This window comes from Pituophis catenifer, unplaced genomic scaffold, assembly GCF_029215685.1.
Source record: "Pituophis catenifer annectens isolate HBS135680 unplaced genomic scaffold, rPitCat1.0.hap2 SCAF_1, whole genome shotgun sequence".
NCBI classification, from domain to species: domain Eukaryota; kingdom Metazoa; phylum Chordata; class Lepidosauria; order Squamata; family Colubridae; genus Pituophis; species Pituophis catenifer.
In genome coordinates this window covers 352,312,394-352,335,247 of record NW_027256881.1, presented here as the reverse complement: position 1 = coordinate 352,335,247, position 22,854 = coordinate 352,312,394, and the positions used below count along the sequence as shown (strand labels likewise).

General features: G+C 41.1%; 1 protein-coding gene across 1 annotated transcript; it reads right to left on the bottom strand.

The window, feature by feature from the left end:
* Window positions 1-394: 394 nt before the first annotated feature.
* On the bottom strand, window positions 395-11,972 carry LOC139313305 (vomeronasal type-2 receptor 26-like). Its single transcript, XM_070938853.1, has 4 exons — window positions 11,812-11,972; window positions 10,568-10,797; window positions 6,674-6,733; window positions 395-1,299 (listed from the first exon to the last, which is right to left on the bottom strand). The coding sequence occupies exons 1-4, from the start codon at window positions 11,970-11,972 to the stop codon at window positions 395-397; spliced, it is 1,356 nt and encodes a 451-aa protein (XP_070794954.1).
* Window positions 11,973-22,854: the final 10,882 nt, after the last annotated feature.

Here is a 22,854-nt window from a genome sequence, read left to right as displayed (position 1 = left end):
TTTATATCAATGAATTTATTTTACAACTATATATATGGCAAACTAGATATTCAGGCAAACAGGAGCATCCTGAGGTAAATCACAGAGCACATAAGGCACACAGAAGAAAAAAGCAGAGAAAAAGGGAAATTCTTCCTCCACACCCACAGCAACCAATCACAGCGCAGATTGCCTCACGCAGGACCTGGCGCTCTGATGCCAAACTAATACCCACATATTTAATATTAATGTTTACTGCTGTCTTGATCGCTGGGGCCTCATTGGGGACAATCAACAAAAATCACATTGTTTCCAATTATTTAATGGACAACAATTTTTTAGCATTTCATTTTTTTAAAAAAATCAGTTAAAAACAAAAATGTTCCAAAATCAAAGCTCCCAATATGCACGTAAATCAGAGTTTCTTCTGTCTCATGATATTCTCTTTACGATTCAGATTGGGCCTCAGTAGGATAATGTAGCATTTGGGGAAAAAGATACAAGCCAAGAGACCAGCCCCAGAGGCCAAGATGGAGAAGATCTCCACGGCCACCATGGACTTCCCTTTGGTGCTCAGGTAGGTGGGGAGGAAAGTGATCCAAACACTGCAAAAGACCAGCATGCTGAAAGTAATGAACTTGGCTTCATTAAAACTGTCGGGCAATTTCCTAGCTAGAAATGCTACTGTGAAACTCACAAGGGCCAGGAAACCCAAGTAGGCGAGGACAGCATAAAACATTGAAGCTGAACCTTCCTTACATTCTAAGATGATCTCACCAAACAAGGAGTGGAAGTCCAAGTTGAGAAATGGAGGTGAAATTGCCAGCCAAATTGTACAAATAACTGCTTGGACCAGGGGACAGCCTAAGACAATGGAGTTGGTCAGTGGTTTTCTTAAGAATCTCCTTGCCTTGTTCCTTGGCTTGGTGGCCATGAAGGCCAGAACTACCATGACAGTTTTTGCCAAGACGGAGGAAACTGCAAGGGAAAAGAGAATGGCAAAGGCAGTTTGTCGGAAGAGACAGGTGAGCTTTCTGGGTTGTCCAATGAAGAGGAAGGAGCAGAGGAAGCAGAGCAGGAGGCAGACCAGGAGGATGTAGGTGAGATCTCGGTTGTTGGCCTTGACAATTGGTGTGTCATGATGTTTACAGAAAATCACCAGGACTGCAGATGTGGTTACAGAGAGAGAAAGAGCTAGAGAAACTAAAGCATATCCCAGAGGCTCTTGATAGGCAAGGAAGTGGATCCTCTTGGCAACGCAGTGGTCCTTGTGCTTGTTGGGATATTGGTCTTCTGGGCAGGGGTCACAATAAGCTGCATCTGAAATGAAGAGTCTTTATGTAAGGATTTAAGAGTAATCTGCCATGAGCATTATCTCATCTCCAGGGGTGACATGACTGTCCCCTTTGTGCTAGGGCCAACTCTCAAAGAGCATTTCATGGCGGATCAAAAAAGTCCAACCCTCCATTATTAATAATCCAGGGATAGATTTGCCAGAGACATGGATCTATTCATCTCCAGTTGACCTAGCCAGTTTGCTCTGGAAAAAGGGCAGCATTCCCATGATCATATGATCAAAATTCAGATGCTTGGCAATTGGCTCATATTTATGGCAGTTCCAGTGTCTTGGGGTCATCTTCAACCTTCTGATGAGCAAAGTCAAGGGGGATGCCAAATTCCCTTAACAACCATGTTAACTAACTTAACAGCTTGATTCATTTAATAATTGTGGTAAGGAAGTTTGTAAAATGGGGCAAAACTCATTTAGCAATAGAAGTTTTGGGTTCAATTGTGATTGTCATTCAAGGACTACCAGTACTGCAAATCTGTTGATTCAGATTTGGGGGGGGGGAGGATTCGCGTATATGGATAAATATACCATTGTACCCTATGACTATCATTAAGTGTTGTACCTTGTGATTCTTGATGAACGTATCTTTTCTTTTATGTACACTGAGAGCGTATGCACCAAGACAAATTCCGTGTGTGTCCAATTACACTTGGCCAATTAAAAAAATTATATTATATTATATTATATTCTAAGTGGATATCCTCTTCCTCTGACAGATCTATCAATTTCCTGGGAGATTGATAATGCTGACAAAAGAAGCATATCCTAAATAAAAAAGGTGAAAGATTGAATGACATATCCCACTCCTTTAGGAAAACATAGTTGCTTGGTTATCCTTATGAAACATAACAATAAGAGTTAAAATGCTGGTTGAGAACTCATAAGTTGTACCCTGAAACTTTGAAGCTTATAAATTCTATGAACAATGATTAAAAAAAAATATCAATATTTTGATCTACAGAATGACTTCCTTGATCTTGGAAGGCCCACATTTGAAGTCTGCTCTACCTGTCTGATTAGAAATAGTCCCTCCTGGACAAGAGGTACATAGGTAGCAGCAAATCTGCTCACCCTCTGGAACTCTTCTCCTCTCTCCTGCACGGCATCTCTTCATGCCACACCTGGCAAAGGGCTTCTTCTAAGAAAGAAAAGAGAAATTCTTGAGATGGCCTTAAGCGATGGACATGCTTCACTTATCCATTTCCACATTCTGTGTCTAGCTTCAGAAATAGTTCACCAGGGTTTACCATAAACCAGGATCAGCTCCTGGGGAATTCAGTTCAGTGGCACTCCTGACTCACCAGTGGATGCTGGAGATCATAGCACAGATCTTGGCATGCAAAGAAAGTGTCAGGTTCCAATTAATGTACCCATCACAAATCGAATTCCGAGGCATTCTACTTACTCAAAGAACAAATTTATTTAGATACATCATCTTGGCACAAACTGGTGGAAAGCCAGTACTAAAGGTTCCCATGTTTTCCACCCCACTTAAAGTAAGAGTTTCTCATTTTCCCAAAACAATATGTCACACTGTCCAATCAGGACAAGAGCTGGGTGCTTGGTGACTTCTCTCCTCCTCCTCTGGCCAGCGGGCCATTGGAATGTATCTGACTCATTGGTTAACTAATTGTTGTTTTGGCTGAAGACTCATTCACCTCTGCTCTCCCCCCTTCAGCTCCAAACTGTGTCAACCTGAATTCATGTGAGAATAACCCATGATAGAAACAACCCACAGCCCAGTCAGATTCAGGCTTGACAGGAAGACGTGACACATTTATGAAACAATGAGGATCTAAGTGAACGTTGAGAAGAAACCAAGTTCCTGGATGAGTTGGATTGTGTTAGCAAAACAGAAACATACTATAGAAGAAATTTGTGATAATTAAGGCAACCGTGAAGAACTTGATTCTCAGTATGATTTATCAATGTTTCTGTTTCCATGTAACTGATGTTTTTTTTTATTAATACAATATTTTTTATTGAGGATAGTAATAGGAGAAAGGTTGGGAATTAATTTGAGTTTCACCAATTTTTAATATCTATGAATTACATCTTCTATTACCTGTCCATAGGTACGAATGTGTCGTTTTCTCCATCTCTCTTGAAATGTTTAAATATGAGTTTTTTAAACATTTTTTAAATATTTAAAAAAACCCTGATGGGGTTTTTTTAAATTAGTACAATATTTTTATTGAGGATAGTAACAGTAGAAGGGTTGGGAATTATTTTGAGTTTTACCAATTTTGAATTGGTAAATTTGTTTTATTTATTTTATTTTTATTTATTTATTTTGTCAAGCATATATTAGATAACAGATATAGGTATAAACATACACATAAACAACCGAGGTGGTGCAGTGGTTAGAGTGCAGCACTGCAGGCTACTTCAGCTGACTGCTAGCTGCAGTTCGGCAGTTCAAATCTCACTGGCTAGCTGGCTAGCTCAGCAGACTAATGCACTGTAATTTAACTCCAGCTCTCTGTAATTAGTAAGTTTGAATCTTGCCAGGCTCAAGATTGACTCAGCCTTCCATCCTTTCTAAGGTAGGTAAATTGAGGACCCAGTTTGTGGGGGCAATAAGCTGACTTTGTAAAAATATACAAAAGTATGAAGGCTATTGCTTAACGCACTGTAAGCCGCCCTGAGTCTCCGGAGAAGGGCGGCATATAAATCAAACTTAAAAAAAAAAAAAAAAACCGGCTCAAGGTTGACTCAGCCTTCCATCCTTCCAAAGTGGGTAAAATGAGGATCCAGATTGTTGGGGGCAATATGCTGACTCTGTAAACTGCTTAGAGAGGTCTGTAAAAGCACTATGAAGTGGTATATAAGTGCTATTGCTATTAATACATGAAATGGATATGAGTAAAAGGGAATATTAGGGCAGGGACGGTAGGCACGCTGGTGCGCTTATGCACGCCCCTTACAGACCTCTTAGGAATGCGGTGAGGTCGACAGTAGACAGTCTAAGGTTAAAGTTTTGGGGGTTTGAGGAAGAAACTACAGAGTCAGGAAGTGTATTCCAGGCATTGACCACTCTGTTACTGACGTCATATTTCCTGCAATCGAGTTTGCTGCGGTTTACCATAAGTTTGTATCTATTGTGTGCTCGTATATTGTTGTGGTTGAAGCTGAAGCAGTCATTGACAGGAAGGACATTGTAGTGGATAATTTTATGAACTACACTTAGGTCAGACTGAAGGCGGCATAGTTTTAAATTGTCTAAGCCCAAAATTTCAAGTCTGGTGGTATAAGGTATTCTGCTGCGAGTGGAGGAGTGGAGGACTCTTCTTGTGAAATATCTCTGGACTCTCTCAATTGTATTAAATAAATAATTAAATTAAATAATTACATTAACATTAGATAAATTTACTATTAAATAAAACAAATCATTGCAGTGAGCCCTGATGATTGGGTTTTGGATCGTGTGTTGGATTTTACAATGGGAATGGACCTTAGAAATCACAGTTATCTGCTCAAATGGCCAAATGGGTTACAGAAGTTCTTCCCAATTGTGACACAATTCAAATGTCTTCCATGCAAAGCACATTTTTTCACTAAATATCATTCAATAGTACTATTTTCCAGTTGGGACATTCTGCATCCCCAGGAGAGAATGAATCTTCCAGCTCACCTTTGTAGGCCAGATAATTGCATCAGAGTGAATGGTGACATCCTGGCCTGAGGGAGCCCCAGGATTTATTTGCCCAACTTTCAGAAGGACAATTGATCGATTGAGGAGGCGAACCCAATTGAGAAGGTCATAACGAGCAGATCCCAGTCCTTTTTCTGAGAAGGAGACTTCCTCTCCAGCACTGTTATTGAACTGGACATTCATCAAATAAGGAAGAAGCTGAAACAAAAGTGACCTTCAGAAATTGGAATAATTGGCTGAAAACCATACATAAGGCAACCTGGCTTCTATCATTTTGTGGTTTCTCAGACACAAAACAGATTAGACTAGAATAGAATATCCTCAGATTAGAATATCCTTATATCGCAGCTGTGGTCTCCTTCTGAGGCGCTTTCCCTGCACTAATTCTCCATCCAGGAGATCTTTCGGAATCCGACCATCAGCCATTCTCACGACATGCCCCAGCCAGCATAGACATCGCTGTTTCAATAGTGTATACATGCTAGAAATTCCAGCACGTTCCAAGACTACGCTATTTGGAATTTTGTCCTGCCAGGTGATGCCGAGAATACGTCGGAGACAGCGCATATGAAAGGTGTTTAACTTTCTCTCCTGCTATGTGTAGAGGGTCCAAGTCTCACTGCAGTACAAGAGTGTGCTCAAGACGCAGGCTCTATAGACCTGGATCTACTACTACTACTGTGACATCAACTGTCACTCCCATCGTCCTGTGCGCTCCCATAGAGCGGGCCTCCTCAGGGTGCCGTCAGCCAGACAATGTCGGCTGGTGACCCCTAGGGGGAGAGCGTTCCCTGTGGGAGCGCCGACCCTCTAGAATGGGCTGCCCACCGGCCTTAGGACAGCCCCTGACCTCCTCTCCTTCCGCTGCGAATTGAAGACGTGGCTCTTTCATCAAATGGGCTGATCCGTAGGGGTGATTTTAAATAATTTTAATTAATTTTTAATTGGATTTTAATGTTTATGTAATTTTTGTTCCGTTTTTTTGTAAGCCGCCCTGAGTCCTTGGGGAGAAAAATAAATAAATAAATAAATAAATAAATAAATAAATAAATAAATAAATAAATAAATAAATAAATAAATAAATAAATAAATAAATAAATAAATAACTGGGAGACAAACTGCATCAAATGGAAGATCAAACAGATTCCTGATAAACCTAGCAGACAAGTAGGCAACATAGGTAACCTTTGAAGATATATTCTCTATAGATTTTACAGATGACTATTTTGCAGTTCTTCTTTTTTTCCTCTCTTCCTCTTTCCAACCACATATATACTAAATTCAGATTATTTTTTTTCAATAATCGTTGTTTTAATACGTTGTGATGCATATTGCAGAATTGTATTACAAGCATACAGAAACTGTATGACACTGTATTTAATGAATATTCCAAATGATACATATAAGAAGCTTCCTCCCTAAAATCTATGAATACAAAGTGATAGAGATTACCTGCCATGACTGAACACTGGAAATCTCCATTCCAAGCCTCATCCTGGCTAGTATTGATCCAGATTCAAACACTGCATGTAATGCATGTGCCAGAACATAAATGGCATTGTAGACATTGTAACTTTCACCTGACATGCTTGTTTGAAACACGTAGGTGGGCAGATGCTGTAAATTCTCTTTTCCTGTACAGTATTTCTTCCATTTTATAAAATAGTGACCTGGTTTGTGGAACTCACAGCCAAAGATCCTCTCCCACCACAGTGGGAGAATCATATCTCCTTGTGGGTTCAAAGGATCTAAAGACAGGAGGAAATTTCTGAATTCTGAGATATCTCCGCTGTGGTCCCTAAAATGCAGAGACCCATGCAAATGCTTTAAGGCTTTCTGTGTATTTTGAAGATGGTTTATATGTGGTTTCCAATATGAAGTTAAGATCCAAACTTTTGGATGTGGAATTGGACGAAATACATTAAACTCCAGAGCCAAAAGAAATGTTTGAACAATGTCAGGTTCTCCAAAGGAAAGAATAACTTCAACATTAACCCATATTTCTGAATATAAAGTGAATTTTTTCACATCCAAAGGAGAAAAATTATGTTTCAGCATTCGAGTGAAGGCCAGGCATATCTCATTCTCCATGAGCATGGGTCTCAGAGTTGAGATGAATCGTACTCCATTCTCGCTATCAGAGGCAATAATGGGGTGCAGATGGGTGTGCTGGTTACGTACCTGGCTCCCTGCCACGTGACGGCAGCCCTGCCTGAGCTGCTCAACGTTATAGCCGCGGTGGCGGTTGACACCCCCAGGCTTATGGTCATGGGGGATTTTAACCTGCCATCCGTCGGTGAGGCGTCTGAGATGGCTCGGGAGTTCATGGCTTCCATGACGGCTATGGACCTGACCCAGTTAGTTCATGGCCCTACTCACACGGGGGGAAACACGCTAGACCTGGTTTTTGTCTCTGGTCAGTGGTTGAGTGATCTTGAGATAGGGGATATAGTGATCGAGCCCTTGTCATGGTCAGATCACTCCCTCCTTCGCTTTGACCTTCGAACCGCCGCACCCCGCCGCAGGGAGGCAGAACCATTGAGGTGGTACCGCCCCAGGCGCCTGATGGATCCTGATAGGTTCCAGACGGAGCTTGGGCCATTTCCTGAGGCTTTGGCACACAGCTCGACTGAGGAGCTGGTGGCCGCCTGGGATAGGGCGGCTGCTGGAGCTTTGGATCGGGTCGTGCCTTTGCGGCCTCTGACCCGGCGTCGATCTCGCCTGGCTCCTTGGTTCACCGAGGAGCTGAGGGAGATGAAGCGCCGGAAAAGACGCCTGGAGAGTGGTTGGAGGGCCAGCCATTCTGAATCTGACCGAACACTGGTAAGGTCTCATATTAAGACCTACCTGGTGGCGATAAAAATGGCGAAGTATAACTATTTTGCCACTCTTATTGCGTCATCAGATAATTGCCTGGCCGCCCTGTTTAGGGTGACCCGCTCCCTGCTCCACCAGGAAGCGCGGGAGGACCCCTTGGAGGGTAGAGCCGAGGATTTTGTACAGTATCTGTATGACAAAATCGCTCAGATTCGGGAACATCTGGACTCTGACTGGGTAGATTCAGCGGGGAGGACAGAGGCAGGTCTTGTGAGTATTATCTGGGAAGAGTTTGATTCTGTGACGCCCGAAGACGTGGACAGGATACTGGGCAGACTGAGCTCAGCCACATATTTACTGGACCCGTGTCCCTCCTGGTTGGTGCTGGCCTCTCAGGAGGTTACACGAGGCTGGCTGCAGGGGATTATAAATGCTTCCTTGAGTGAGGGTGTCTTCCCTGCCGCCTTGAAAGAGGCGGTGGTGAGGCCTCTCCTCAAGAAACCTTCCCTGGACCCGGCAGTGTTGGCAAATTATCGTCCAGTCTCCAACCTTCGCTTCGTTGCGAAGGTTGTTGAGAGTGTGGTAGCGCGACAGCTCCCCCAGTACCTGGATGAATCGTATCTGGATCCGTTCCAGTCGGGCTTCAGGCCTGGGTACAGCACGGAAACGGCATTGGTCGCGTTGGTTGATGATCTCTTGAGGGCTCGGGACAGGGGTTGTTCCTCTGTCCTGGTCCTATTAGACCTCTCAGCGGCTTTTGATACCATCGACCATGGTATCATGCTGCACCGGCTAGAGGAGTTAGGGGTGGGGGGCACCGTCCTACGGTGGTTCTCCTCCTTTCTCTCTGACCGGTCGCAGTCTGTGTTGACAGGGGGGCAGAGGTCGACCCCGAGGCCCCTTGTATGTGGGGTGCCACAAGGGTCGGTCCTCTCACCCCTTCTGTTCAACATTTATGTGAAGCCGCTGGGTGAGATCATCCGTGGTTTCGGGGTGAAGTACCACCAGTACGCTGATGATACTCAGCTGTACATCTCCACCCCGGACCACCCCAATGATGCCCTTGAAGTGATGTCCCGGTGCCTGGAGGCTGTGCGGATCTGGATGGGGAGAAACAGACTCAGGCTCAACCCATCCAAGACCGAGTGGCTGTGGTTTCCGACATCCCGATATAGTCAGTTGTTGCCATCACTGACTATTGGGGGCGAGTCACTGGCCCCCACGGAGAGGGTTCGCAACTTGGGTGTCCTCCTGGACTCACGGCTGTCTTTAGAAGAGCACATGACGGCCGTGGCCAGGGGGACTTTTTATCAGGTCCGCCTGATTTGCCAGTTGCCTCCCTTTCTGGATCGGGACTCGTTAAATACGGTCACTCATGCTCTCGTTACTTCCCGCTTGGACTACTGCAATGCTCTCTACATGGGGCTCCCCTTGAGGAGCACCCGGAGGCTCCGGCTGGTCCAGAATGCGGCTGCGCGGGTGGTTATGGGAGCGACGTGGCGCTCCCATGTGACCCCCCTCCTGCGCGAGCTGCACTGGCTCCCGGTGGTCTTCCGGGTGCGCTTCAAGGTTTTGGTTACCACCTTTAGAGCACTCCATGGCATCGGACCGGGATATCTACGAGACCGCCTTCTGCTACCAATAGCCTCTCACCGACCAGTACGCTCCCATAGAGAGGGGCTCCTCAGGGTGCCGTCGGCCAAACAGTGTCGACTGGCGGCCCCCAGGGGGAGAGCCTTCTCTGTTGGGGCACCTACCATCTGGAACGAGCTCCCCCCAGAGATACGGAAGATCCCGGACCTGCGCACGTTTCGCCGTGCTCTCAAAACTTTTCTATTTCAGCAAGCTGGCCTGGCCTAACTCCCATCTTTTAAATTTTTAAATTTTTTAATTCATGATTTTACAAATTGGGTGTTTTAATCTGTGTTTCGGTCGAAATATTTAATAATTTTAAGGGATTTTTTTTAATATTTGTATTATCTGTATTTTATCTTGGCTGTTCACCGCCCTGAGTCCTTCGGGAGTAGGGCGGTATAGAAATTTAATAAATAAATAAATAAATAAATAAATAAATAAATAAATAAATAAATAAACCCAACCCAGTTCCACTGGAAATACAGGAGCATCTGGACTAAACCCACAAACTGAGGAAATTCCTTGGGATTAATCCGGAAGGAGGAAGGATAAACTCTTCGGTCTCCCTGAATGTACTCAAAGCCAATACTGAGCTGGAAAAAGGGAGAATCTTCTTTAAAAGACAAAAGTAAAGATTGATGGTGACTTTAGGGGTCCCCATAGTGTAGTTTATTGACCCCATCAATCCATCTGAGTCATTTAGAGAGATAAGCTTCTTCCTTTCTTAGGAAGAGCCAGCAATTAACATATTTTCCCTGCTTGTGACATGTCAGAATCCAAGGAAACAAATCCTAAATCTGGTACAGGGAATAAACTGCAATGAAAGAGTGACTCTTTTATGAATTATACTTTAGGAAGGAATTCCTCTTGGAATAGTATATTATGCATCACTTAGGTGTTTTATAAAATATATCTTGAAACAGCAAATATAACAATGAAGCCAACTGTTCCATTAATTCTCTAAATCACATGGTATTAATGACCAATCCATTTGGTGTCATCTTCTAGTTTTCTGTTCGCTTCTGTAGTTTACCTCCCCTATAACTATTTCTAAAAGAACCTGCTTACCTGTGGGACCTTGAAGATGCTGAAGATGGAGTCGATCTACATTGAGAATGTGGGGTCATCACCTCCAATCACAGAGATGAGAGTGTCCTTCTGGTCACATTTATAACCTGGAACTATTTGGTCATGTGTGGAGAGCAGAAAGAGGTTGATCAAGTAAACTCTCTTGTTCCAATTGGCATTGTCATACATGTGGAAGCCCAGAGTGATGTTGGGGAGGAGAACCAGATCCTTGTTGATCTCTGTCACTGCAAACACCAGGGCCATGAACTGCTGGTAGTTGTTGGCTGTGGGTCTACAGTGAGAGAAACATTGTGAAACATTACCTCAAAGCATGTGTGTCCTGGTGAAGTTTGCTTTGTCTTCTTTTTTATTTTTTTATTTAAATTTTTAATTTGATTTACATGCCGCCCTTCTCCGGAGACTCAGGGCGGCTTACAGTGCGTTAAGCAATAGCCTTCATACTTTTGTATATTTTATACAAAGTCAGCTTATTGCCCCCACAAACTGGGTCCTCAAGTTACCTACCTTAGAAAGGATGGAAGGCTGAGTCAACCTTGAGCCTGGCAAGATTCGAACTTACTTTAATTGCAGACAGCTGGTGTTAAATTACAGTGCCTTGTCTGCAGAGCTATCCAGGCTCTTTTGTGGGGTTATTTTTGGAGCGGGAAATTCCAAATATTAATGGGGTTTTGATTAAACTTTGTGAGAAAGGAGAAAAGTCTGCCTATTCATATCATCGTCCATTTTATATCCCTCTGTCATCCCTCACTTCTTCACTTCACCTCAGTGTTTGCAATTCTATCCAATTTCTCTTCTAGTAAACTAAACTAATTTTGTTCTCTTTTTGTTCTCTTTGGAGCAGCTTCTTCACATCTGGCAACCACTGCTGAGCACAAGACTCCAGTGAGAAACACAGCAAATATTTATTGAGGACAATTATTCTGAAGCACTGCTGAATATAAAATTGATAATAACTGAATATAAAATTTTGCAGTACCCTACACTGGAAAAATGTTGTTCTTTTCCTTGGGTCATGACTTTCTGTCCAAATTAACATTTTAAGTCAACTTCTTCACTAGGTTAGTAAAGTCCCTAAAGTGTTGCCCCTCTTCACTCTTTATGTGGTATATTATCTTCCTGATGAAGAGTTCTGGAAAGATTTAACCCATTTAATCAGTTTGTCTCTTCTTTGAGAAAAACACAAAGATTTGAACTACACTAGGAAATCGAAACATCATAAGAACAGATATTCTGAAGAAACGGAGCAAACAAACACCTAGATGTTTGTCCTCCAGGTAAAACTTACAAATACGGAATAGAAAATGGGTATGGGTCTTTGACAAAGTTTAAGTAAGGGTTCCAATAGTTCCCCAAGTGCAAATTCCCACCAATAATGAGATCCCCAGGCCTATAATAGGGTTCCTCAATCTTGTAACGTTGTGGCAGCACACAAAGGGTTTGCATCATCTTAGTAGTTATGGGTGGCAGGAGCCAGAAGAGCAGCAGGAGGAGGAGAGGCAGCCCAGTCATTCTTGTCACCTTCCTTCCTAGATCAGAAATCAAGATTGTGCAGAAGCTGAATTGCAGGCATCACTTTCAATTTCACCAGAGATTTAACAGGATAAACCCAGGGCATTCCACCTGGATGGATTGGGGGTGAAAATAGATCAAATATGCTTCCTCTTACCTGTGTTTGGGCTGTGACCAAAGAGAAAATTAAGGATAGCTGAGTCTCTTCAAACCCAGGAGTTAGATCTTTGCAAGACAAGGTGAGGTGGCATTGCCTGCCCCCACCTGGAAAACTCCAAGCATATTTTTTTTTAAAGCAGGTTTTCTCTTGGAAGATTTTTTGTATCTTAAAATCCACTGGGGATACATCAACAACTACTGTTCTTCTGATAATTGCAAGGAAAAGTAATAGTCCCAGCCACTTAGCACTCCATTTTGTTTGTGCACCAGAAAGGAAAAAAAACACTTTTGTGCCTCTTGTGGTTGTTCCACAGAGCAGCTGAACTTCAGAGGCGAAATGAAGTGAGTAATTCACGTAAATGAAACACACAAGGGGGAGTTTGACCTGCATTGTTCAGATAGGATGAGTGCTAATGCAGCATGGTGGCACATGGCAAGTGTGAATAATCAAACCAATATTTGGATGGAATACCTGGTTTATTTATCCCCACGTGGCAGGGGATAAAAACTTAGGTTTCAACTTCTTCAGTGGTTCTTCACAATAGGCAGGAGGGTATCTCAAGATGTCAGGCTCACTTATCCGGCTCAAAAAATGAGGAGTTCTAAGTTAATCTACAACTGGAGAACCAAGTCAATTGATGATGAGATTTCATATAATAATTTCATACATTCATAATGAGCCTTGGTAGTACAGTGGTCTAAGGCACCCTGTTATTAAGCTGGTTATTAAGACCAGCTGCCTGCAATTACTGCAGGTTCGAATCTCGCCAGGCTCATGGTCGACTCAGCCTTCCATCCTTTCTAAGGTGGGTATAATGAGGACCAGGTTTGTGGGGGCAATAAGCTGACTTTGTATAAATATACAAAAGTATGAAGGCTATTGCTTAGCGCATTGTAAGCCGCCCTGAGTCTCCGGAGAAGGGCGGCATATAAATCTAAATAAAATAAATAAATAAATAAATACATACAGTACTTCTTTGAAATACTTCTGGTTTTAACTTGCAGAAATCAAATAATGTGAAAGTTATGAGTTTCCAGGAGGAGAAAACAACAGAAAAACAATGCCTGCATCTCTGTGCCACTACACCAGTGGTGAAATGCTACCGGTTTGCACCGGTTCGGGCGAACTGTTAGTGGTAAAAACTGATCCCCCTCCCCGCTATTCTACTTAACTACCCGAGCTTCCTTTTGGTGCGTACTGCTCTCAGCACCGTTTCCCTGTGCTCTGCGCTCTGCTGGTTGGTTAACACAACAATATCCTTAACAACCCCCAACCCAGCCATGCCCCCCTGAGGTCAAACACAACCCTGATGCAGCCCTCAATGAAATCAAGTTTGACAACCCTGGTATAGAGTTTCCTAATTGAACAGGGGGTTGGATGAGAAGACCTCCAAGGTCCTTTCAACTCTTTATTCTGTGACGGCCATCATTTTAGGAGATAGGTGTATGTCTGACAAGATAGAGGTGTTCTGTTGGACAGCATTACTTGGTCTGTTGTGTGGATGTTTGGGTGGTTTAGGGGTAGGGAATTTGTGGTGGGTAGGAATGTGTTTGGGGATTGTTATGTGTGTTGAACCTGGTCTTTGGGTGTTAAGTGAATTTCGTTGAATGGTTATACTGTGTATACATACAATGACAATAAAGTTATTATACTTCTTTTTTTTTTTTATTGCAAAAGTTTTACAATTACATTTTCACCCCTTTTTTCACCCCCCCACCACCCTCCCCAAACTTCCCATCCTCCCTAACCCTCCCTAACCCTCCCCCCCCAGACTTCCCTATTACATACTCATAACTAATAACACTAATAAATAAACCTGAACCCATCCCTCCCCCTATATAATTTTTCCTCTTTGTCTCTTTACATTAAAATATTTCTAATACATTATTTTCAAATAAAAGCTATTTGATACTTTCTAGTTTGGTATTTGTTCTGAACATATTCTATCCACCTTTTCCATTCCCATTCATAAGTCTCTTGTGAACAATCTTTTAAATACGCTGAAATCTTCGCCATCTCTGCAAAACTGGCCATCTTCAAAGTCCATTCCTCGATAGTAGGCAAAGCTTCATTCTTCCAGTATTTACCTATCAACAATCTTGCTGCTGTTATCATATACAATATTAGTTTTATTTCACCCCGTGTAAAACCCTTAACTATACCCAATAAAAACAATTGTGGAGAAAACTGAATTTTTTTCTTCAAAACATTCTGCATGACCCACCAAATTTTTATCCAAAAAGCCTTAACTTTCCTACAGGTCCACCATACATGATAATACGTAGCATCCAAACATTCGCATCTCCAACATTTTGGCTGAACATTAGGGTACATACATGACAACTTTTTAGGATCTAAATGCCATCTATAAAACATTTTATAAAAATTTTCTCTCAGGTTTTGCGACTGTGTAAATTTAACATTCTGAACCCAAATTTTTTCCCAAGTTTCCAGCATCACTGGTTCTTCAAAATTCTGTGCCCACTTAATCATACAATCTTTAACTAATTCCGTTTCTGAATCTCTTTCTAACAAAACATTATAAAGCCTTTTAATATGCATTGGACCTTTCTCTCTTATATGTCTAACCAATTCTTCCTCATGCAACATAATACCAGTTTTTTGGTCCTCTTTCCATCTCATTTGTAATTGATTATATTGTAACCAGGTTAAATTAATCCCTTCGTCCAACAGTGTCTGCAATGTCTTCAGCTGCCATCTGCCCGCATCTGTAAAAAGAACCTCTTTATATAAAAACCCCCCGAGTGACATTATATTTGTATTCCACAAGGTATGACCAAGATCCAGCCATAGCGGTATTTTATAATCCCATTTGAGTCGGTGCTTCTTCCAAACTTTCATCAAGGAGTCTCTAAGTATATGACTTTTAAATACTTTATCCACTTTATTTTCATAGAATAAGTAAGCATGCCATCCAAATTCAAGATCAAAACTTTCTGCATTCAATATTCCAGCCTTTTTATTTCCAAACCAGTCACTTGTTAAAGTTAAAGCTGCTGCATCATAATATAACTGTAGGTTTGGGAGTTTAAGGCCTCCTCTTTCTGGAACATCTTGCATAATTTTCAATTTCACTCTCGGCTTTTTCTCGTTCCAGACAAACTTATTCACACCAGACTGCCAGACTTTCAGTTGTTTGTCACTTTTAAGCACCGGAATCATTTGGAACAAAAACAGAAATCTTGGCAAAATATTCATCTTAACTGCTGCTATTCTTCCAAGTAAAGACAGTTGCAGCTTTTTCCAAGTCTCCATGTCTTTCTGAACCTCTCGCCACAACACCTCATAATTATTTTGAAACAATTTCATATTTGATTCTGCAACCTGAATTCCAAGATATTTTACCTTAGGTACAATTTCAAAACCTGCCCTCCTTTCAAGCTCGTGTTTACGATCTTGTGTCATATTCTTAACTATCATTTTAGTCTTTTTTGAGTTCAGTTTAAAACCTGAAACTCTACCATAGTCTTGTATAATGTCGTTCATCAGGATTATTGATTCCATTGGTTGTGATAGGGTAACAACCAGATCATCTGCAAATGCCTTTATTCTATAATCCTCTTGCCTTATCACTATACCTTTCAAAATTTTTGAGTCCCGTATTGTATTTAGCAAGACTTCCAATGTTAATATAAATAAAAGTGGGGACAACGGACATCCCTGTCTTGTTCCTTTTTCAATTTTAAACTCTGTCGTCAAACTTCCATTAATAATAATCTGTGCTTTTTGCTCTTGATAAATTGCTGAGATCGACTGTATAAATTGGTCCCCAAAGCCCATCTTTTTTAAAGTCTTTAATAGAAAGTTCCAATCCACTCTATCAAAGGCTTTCTCCGCATCCAAAAAAACCAGCACTGCAGAAATCTGTTTATTCTTATCAAGATATTCCAATAAGTCTATTACTTGCCTTACATTATCCTTCATATATCTGCCCTCAATAAATCCCGCTTGGTCCTCATGAATTACTTTTTGGATTACTGGCATCAACCTGTTGGCTAATACCTTCGCATAAATTTTATAGTCTGTGTTCAAAAGAGATATTGGTCTGTAGTTCTCTGGTTTTTTAGGACCAACTTGTTCCTTTGGTATCAGAGATATATAAGCAGTTGTCCAAGATGGGGGTATTTTACCCCCTTGTTGAATATTGCAAAATAAGTCTCTAAGTTGTTCCACCATTTCAGCTTGTAAAGTTTTGTAATACACTGCAGTCAAACCATCCGTGCCAGGAGCTTTGGCTGTTTTTAGCTGCTTAATTGCTGCTATTATCTCCTCCTCTGTTATAGGATAATTCATTCTTTCCTTTTGTTGATCAGTAATTTTTGTAACTCTCTTATCCTTTAAATATTTTTCTATAAGTCCATTCTGCACCTCTTCTTTGGCATATAATTTAGTATAATAATCCACAAAAGCTTCTTTAATTAATTTTTGTTGAAAAATTTCTTTCCCTCCAATGTTAATACTATCAATAGTCCGTATACTTTGTTTTTTCCTCAGTGTGTAAGCCAACCATCTGCCCGGTTTATTGGCATTGCAAAATGTATTATGCTTCGCGTATTGTAAACTTGTTGCAACTTGTTCCGCCATAAGCATTTGAAATTGGTCTTTCAAAAGTTTTATAGCACTTCGTATTCTTTCATCTGTTGGGTTTTTAATAAGTAATTGTTCCTTATTCTTTATTTCCATTTCCAACTCAGATCTTTTCTTTTGTCGGAACAGTCTATGTTTAGAATTCATGTAGATAAGTACCCCTCTCATATAAGCTTTACTAGCGTCCCAAACAATTTCAATTGGGGTACCTTTATTCAAATTTATCTCAAAAAATTCTTTCAAATGCTTTTTAAGTTCTATTGTATTTTTTTCATATCTAAACAAATTCTCATTTAATCTCCAAGAACGTCTCTCAACCTTATCCATCTCAATTTCTATCCATACAGGGCTATGGTCAGTCAAAGTTCTTGGAAAAATCTTTGTTCTTTTTGTCTTAATAAGTAGATCATTTGACAACAGGATAAAATCAATCCTAGAAAAGGATCTATGTCTATCGGAAAAGAAAGTGTAATCCAATTCATTTGGATTATGTATTCTCCAAACATCTTTTAGTTCCATATCTTCTTTCAAATCAAAAAAAGTCTGCGGTAGTCTAATTCTAGACTTTGCCAAGCTCTTTTTGTCTAATTTAGAATCAATTACTCCATTCCAATCTCCCATAAATAAAATAGATCTATAGTCCCATTGCACTATTTTAGTATGTAACATCTTGTAAAAACAATCCTGTTGTTGGTTGGGAGCATAAATTCCAATCAAAAGAATTTGACCATTTGCTGTAAGCAATTCAATTGCTACAAACCTACCATCTTGATCTACTTCTATAACTTTTGCTGTTAATTTTTTATTTACATAAATAACCACACCATTCTTTTTCTGCGAAGTTGAAGATATATAATGTACTCCTAATTTTGAATTTATCAGATATTTCTGATCTTGAGTTGTAATATGCGTTTCTTGTAAACATATTATATCATTATTAAATTGTTTCAAATATGTAAATAGTTTCTTCCTTTTCTGTGCTGAATTCAACCCATTAACATTCCAAGATAAACACTTAAGGGTCATCGGCCTGTTTCTGGAGCGCAGAGCAAAATATTTGAAGTTCATCCAAGAGCTTCGATCTTGCTCCTCCCATAGCTCCACTCTCTTGTGGGGTACTCTTTGCTGCCTTCTTGTCTTGTCTTTCCTGTTGTTGTTGTTGCTTTTGTTTAAGTAATTTGGATTGAGCTCTAGTTATACGTTGATCTTTAACTTCAGTCAACTGAATCAAATCCAAAATTGGAGAAGAATCCAGCAAGGGCTCACTCAGAAAACCTCCTTCTGCACCTTGCACATTTTCTAATTCCTGCTTAGGCTGTTCTTCCAATTGCCTCTCTTCACTCTCCTTAATCTCCAAAACTGTAGATGTACGTGGAGATGGTGTTCTTTCCTTAAGAATAGTACTATAAAAATGTTGTGCCTTCTCCACAGTATTCAATCGATATCCTTCTCCCTTATATCTAAAAATTATCCCAGCTGGCGCGTCCCACCGGAAGGGTATCTGTAAGTCTTTCAATTCCTTAACAAGAAAACCAAATTCTTTTCTAGCTTTCAGCATTTTAGGAGGTAATTCTTTAAAAATTACAAGTCGTGAGCCCCCCACTTGTACAGAGGTGTGAAAAGATTTTTGGAGGATTTCATTTCTAATTTCTCTCTCAGTAAAATATATGACCACATCTCTAGGCAGTTGTCTTTGTCTGGCCACCCAAGAGTTCACTCTGTAAATTTTATCTATTTTGTGAAATACCAGATCAGGGTTAACTTGTAAGATCTTAGCCAAGGCTTCAGAGCAAACTTGTCTCAAGTCCTGTCTCTCCTCCTCTCGAATTCCCCGAAGCCGTATGGCAAATTCCATCGCCCGGAATTGTATCATGACAATCTCATCTTCAATTCTCTGCATTTTATTATCAGCTTCTTCAATTTTATAGTCATTATCTTTCATCCTAACATTAACTTCTAATTTGAGTTCTTCAACTTTAAAATCAACTTTCCCAATAAAATTTGCCAGGCCAGACGCCACTTCTGATATTTTTTTGGTCACCATATTTTGATTCTGCTTCACCATATCTTTAACTTCATTAATTTCCTGCAGAAATTCCTCATGTGATTTTTGAAGTTTATGATCTATTTCCTGTTGAGATTCTTGAAATTTTTCATCCAAAGTTTTAGAAATAAAGTCTTTTAAATCTCCCACATCAATTTCTTTTTTCTGAGTTTGTAACTGTTGAGCAGGGGGAAGTTGCGTTTGATGTTTATGTGTGGGGGATCCCCCCCCTGATGCCTTCCCTTCCTGCTTCTTTGAAGCCATTGTGCCACGTAAGCTAATTTTTCTAAAGAGGGAAGTTCTTTTTCCTTTCCCTCTTCCACAAAAGCTTCTAAAAAAGTCCCCCAGATTTAATCAAGTGAAGCTGAAGTAAAACAAAGTCAAATTTTAGAAAAAGAAATTTTTTCTTTAGATAGAGCAACTTTGTAGCAGCTTTATAACTTTGTAACAAAGCAGGAAGGCTTCACAAATCCACTTTCATTAGCTCGTTAACTCAAATGCTGGGCGCCATTTTTTTTCAAATCACTTTCACTCACTCACTTTCTCTTTTAAATTAGAAAGTCAACAAAGCACTGATACTTGCAGTTTTCAAGTTTCTGGATTCAAGTTGATATTTCCGTTGTTTGTTAAAATTAGTTCCTTTCGCTTTAAGAGTTTGCTGCTGCCGGCTTGTTCTGCTAATTAGCAGAAACGTCCCACGCCGCCCGGAGTTTCAGCAGGTTGGAAGGGAGCCACGCCTGTTTCCTCCCCAGAAACAGTTCCCTGGGGGGTTACAGGGGCTCAACCTGTACCCTGCTATCTCTTCTCCTTCAATCTTCAAGATTTTGGAGTTTTCGAGCCGCTCCTCGATCGCGGGGCGGCTCTACAGGCGGCGGGGCTGGCGGTCTTTAAAGAAACACCGCCGTCGCCGAGGCTCGCAAACCGGAAGTCAAGTTATTATACTTCTTAAAGTGTTGTCCCTCCTCACTCTTTATGTTGTTTATTGCCTTCCTGATGAAGAGTTTTGGAAAGATCAAACATCTAGCTTATTTTATCAATTTGTCTCTTTATAGAGAAAAACACAAAGATGTTCCAACTGCACTGGGAAGTTCAAATAGCACAAGAATAAATATTTCTGAGAAAACACAGCAAATAATCTCCTTGATATTTGTCCTCCAGGCAAAACTTACAAATATGGGATAGAAAATGGGTCTTTAACAAAGTCTAAGTAAGGGTCCCAATAGTTCCCCAAGTGCAAATTCCCACCAATAATGAGATCCCCAGACCTATAATAGTGTTCCTCAATCTTGTAACGTTGTGGCAGCACACAAAGGGTATGCATCCTCTTAGCAGTTATGGGTGGCAGGAGCCAGAAAAGCAGAAGAAGCAGGAGAGGCAGCCCAGTCATTCTTGTCACCATCCCTCCTGGATAAAAAAAAAAATCAAGATTGGGCAGAAGCTGAATTGCAGGCATCACTTTCAATTTCACCAGAGATTTAACAGGATAAACCCAGGGCATGCCACCTGGATGGATTCAGGGAAAATAGATCAAATATGCTTCCTCTTACCTGTATTTCGGACACAACCAAAGGGAAAATTAAGGATAGCTGAGTCTCTTCGAACCCAGGAGTTAGCTCTTTGCAAGACAAGGTGAGGTGGCATTGCCTGCCCCCACCTGGAGAACTCCAAGCATATTTTTTTTTAAAGCACGTTTTCTCTTGGAAGATTTTTGTATCTTAAAATCCACTGGGGATACATCAACAACTACTGTTTTCTGATAATTGCAAGGGAAAGCAATAGTCACACCCACTTAGCACTCCATTTTGCTTGTACACCAGAAAAGGAAAAAACACTTTTGTGTCACTTGCTGCCAATCCACAGAGCAGCTGGACTTGAGAGTCAACGTGAAGTAAATAATTCACTTAAATGAAACTGAACACCTGCACTCAAGGTGGAGTTTGGCCTGTTCCATTGTTTCTTCAGGTAGTGTGAGTGCTAATGGGTCATGATGGCACATGGCAGTTGGTTGCACTTTTGTAAGTGTGTGTCAGGATTCCAAGTAACAACCCCAACGAAAGAAGACTCCGAGGCCTGAGGTTACTCAAAGTTCCATTTTATTAGAGATGTCATATTGGCACATCTGGGAAAACCCAAATCTGAAAGCTTCCAGGTTTTTCCCACCCAAAGGAAAGTCCACATCTCTGCCCAGCACCCACATGTCCATCACATGATCCGATCCAAGCACCGTCCCAACTGGAGATTCCTCCTAGTTCCAACCATCCAGGTGCAGGGCAAATGACCTTGACTTTCTGAGAAAGGAATGTTATTATGACTATATATCACCCCGGCTCCATACAATCCCCCCTCCCAGTTTCCCACAGTAGTAAATCTGGAAGGCCTGAAGATCCAATGCACATGGCAAGGGATGAAAAGTTTGTTTCCAACTTCTCCAATGCCAACCCCCTCCTAGAAGAAAGAAACATTCTGAGAAATATTTAAAAAGGCAGGATAAAATATTTCCCCTAAAAGAGAAATAAAAATCTTAAGGGAGACAGAAACAGGTCTTTTACAATAGGCAGGAGACTCTTGCAAGATGTTAGTCTGCCTTAACTCTACAGGAGTGTTGCCTAAAAACTAGTTAGAGACAGAAAAGTTTGAGCGCTGTGTTTTTCTTAAGAAGTGGGTTTTCTTTATCGTTGACTGTTGTGCGAAAGATACCATCTGTCAGGCCTGTAATCCTCAGCTTTTTTTTCATTGCATTGGCATCCTGCTATAAACACAAGGTGGGGGGGGGGGGGAGATTGGAGAAGTAAAGGGGGGGAATGACAGCATGTCAGGAACAGAGGTGTCAGTTTGAAACAGACCAGCTAATCAAGGACGGAGCTGAGAGATCAGAATGTATAACTCCACCAAAGTGATGCCAAACTTAAGAGCTGTTCCCAAAACATCTGATTTTAATATCATTGGACAGTAATGAACTTGTCGAGTGGAGGAGGACCCAGGGAAGGTGAAAAATGCAGTCTTTCCACAGGAATACTCAGAGCCAGCTTTGCTTATGCTATAACCCCTTGACTGTAGTTGTTCTGCCCCAGCTACGGACCCCAAAGAACGCAGCACACACAAAGTTCGTTCAAACCTTACTTTATTAAATTAAATCTATCTATCTATCTGTCAGAAAGTTCCTCCTCATTTCTAGGTTGAAACTCTCCTTGGTCTGTTTCCATTCATTATTCCTTGTCTGGCCTTCAGGTGCTTTGGAAAATAGCTTGACCTCCTCCTTTCTGTGGCAGCCCCTCAAATATTGGAACACTGCTATCTTTTCTCCTCTGGTCCTTCTCTTCATTAGACTAGCCATGCCCAGTTCCTGTAACAGTTCTTCATATGTTTTAGTCTCCAGTTCCCTCGTCATCCTGGTTACTCTTCTCTGCACTTTTTCTAGAATCTCAACATATTTTTTATAGTGTGGTGACCAAAACTGGATGCAGGATTCTAGGTGTGGTCTTACTAAGGCTTTATAGAGTGGTATTAGTATTTCCCTTGATCTTGATTGTACCCCTCTGTTAATGCAATTTAGGATTGCATTGGTTTTTTTGGCTACTGCTGCACACTGTTGGCTCATATTTAGCTGGTTGTCCACTAAGACTTCAAGATCTCTCTACAGTCACTGCTATTAAGCCTGGTTTCACCCAGTTTATATGAATACTTTTGGTTTTTCTTACCTAAGTGTAAGACTTTACTTTTGTCTTTACTTTACTTTTTACTTTACTGCTAAGGTGCCTCCGTCAGGTCTTCTCAGTTCCAAGTCAGGTATCATCCATATGCAGATGATATTCAATTGTACAGCCATTGACTGTTGATTTTTTGTCCTAGTGCCTTCAAGGTGTTGGATGGGGGAGAAACAGTCTCAGTTTGAATCCTAGCAAAACCACACAGCTGTGGATGATTGGTCCTCCCAAGACTGGAACTTTTCATTTTTGGTACAGCATAATATTGCCCTGCCATGCCTGGGACTGTTGTACTATCTGGTG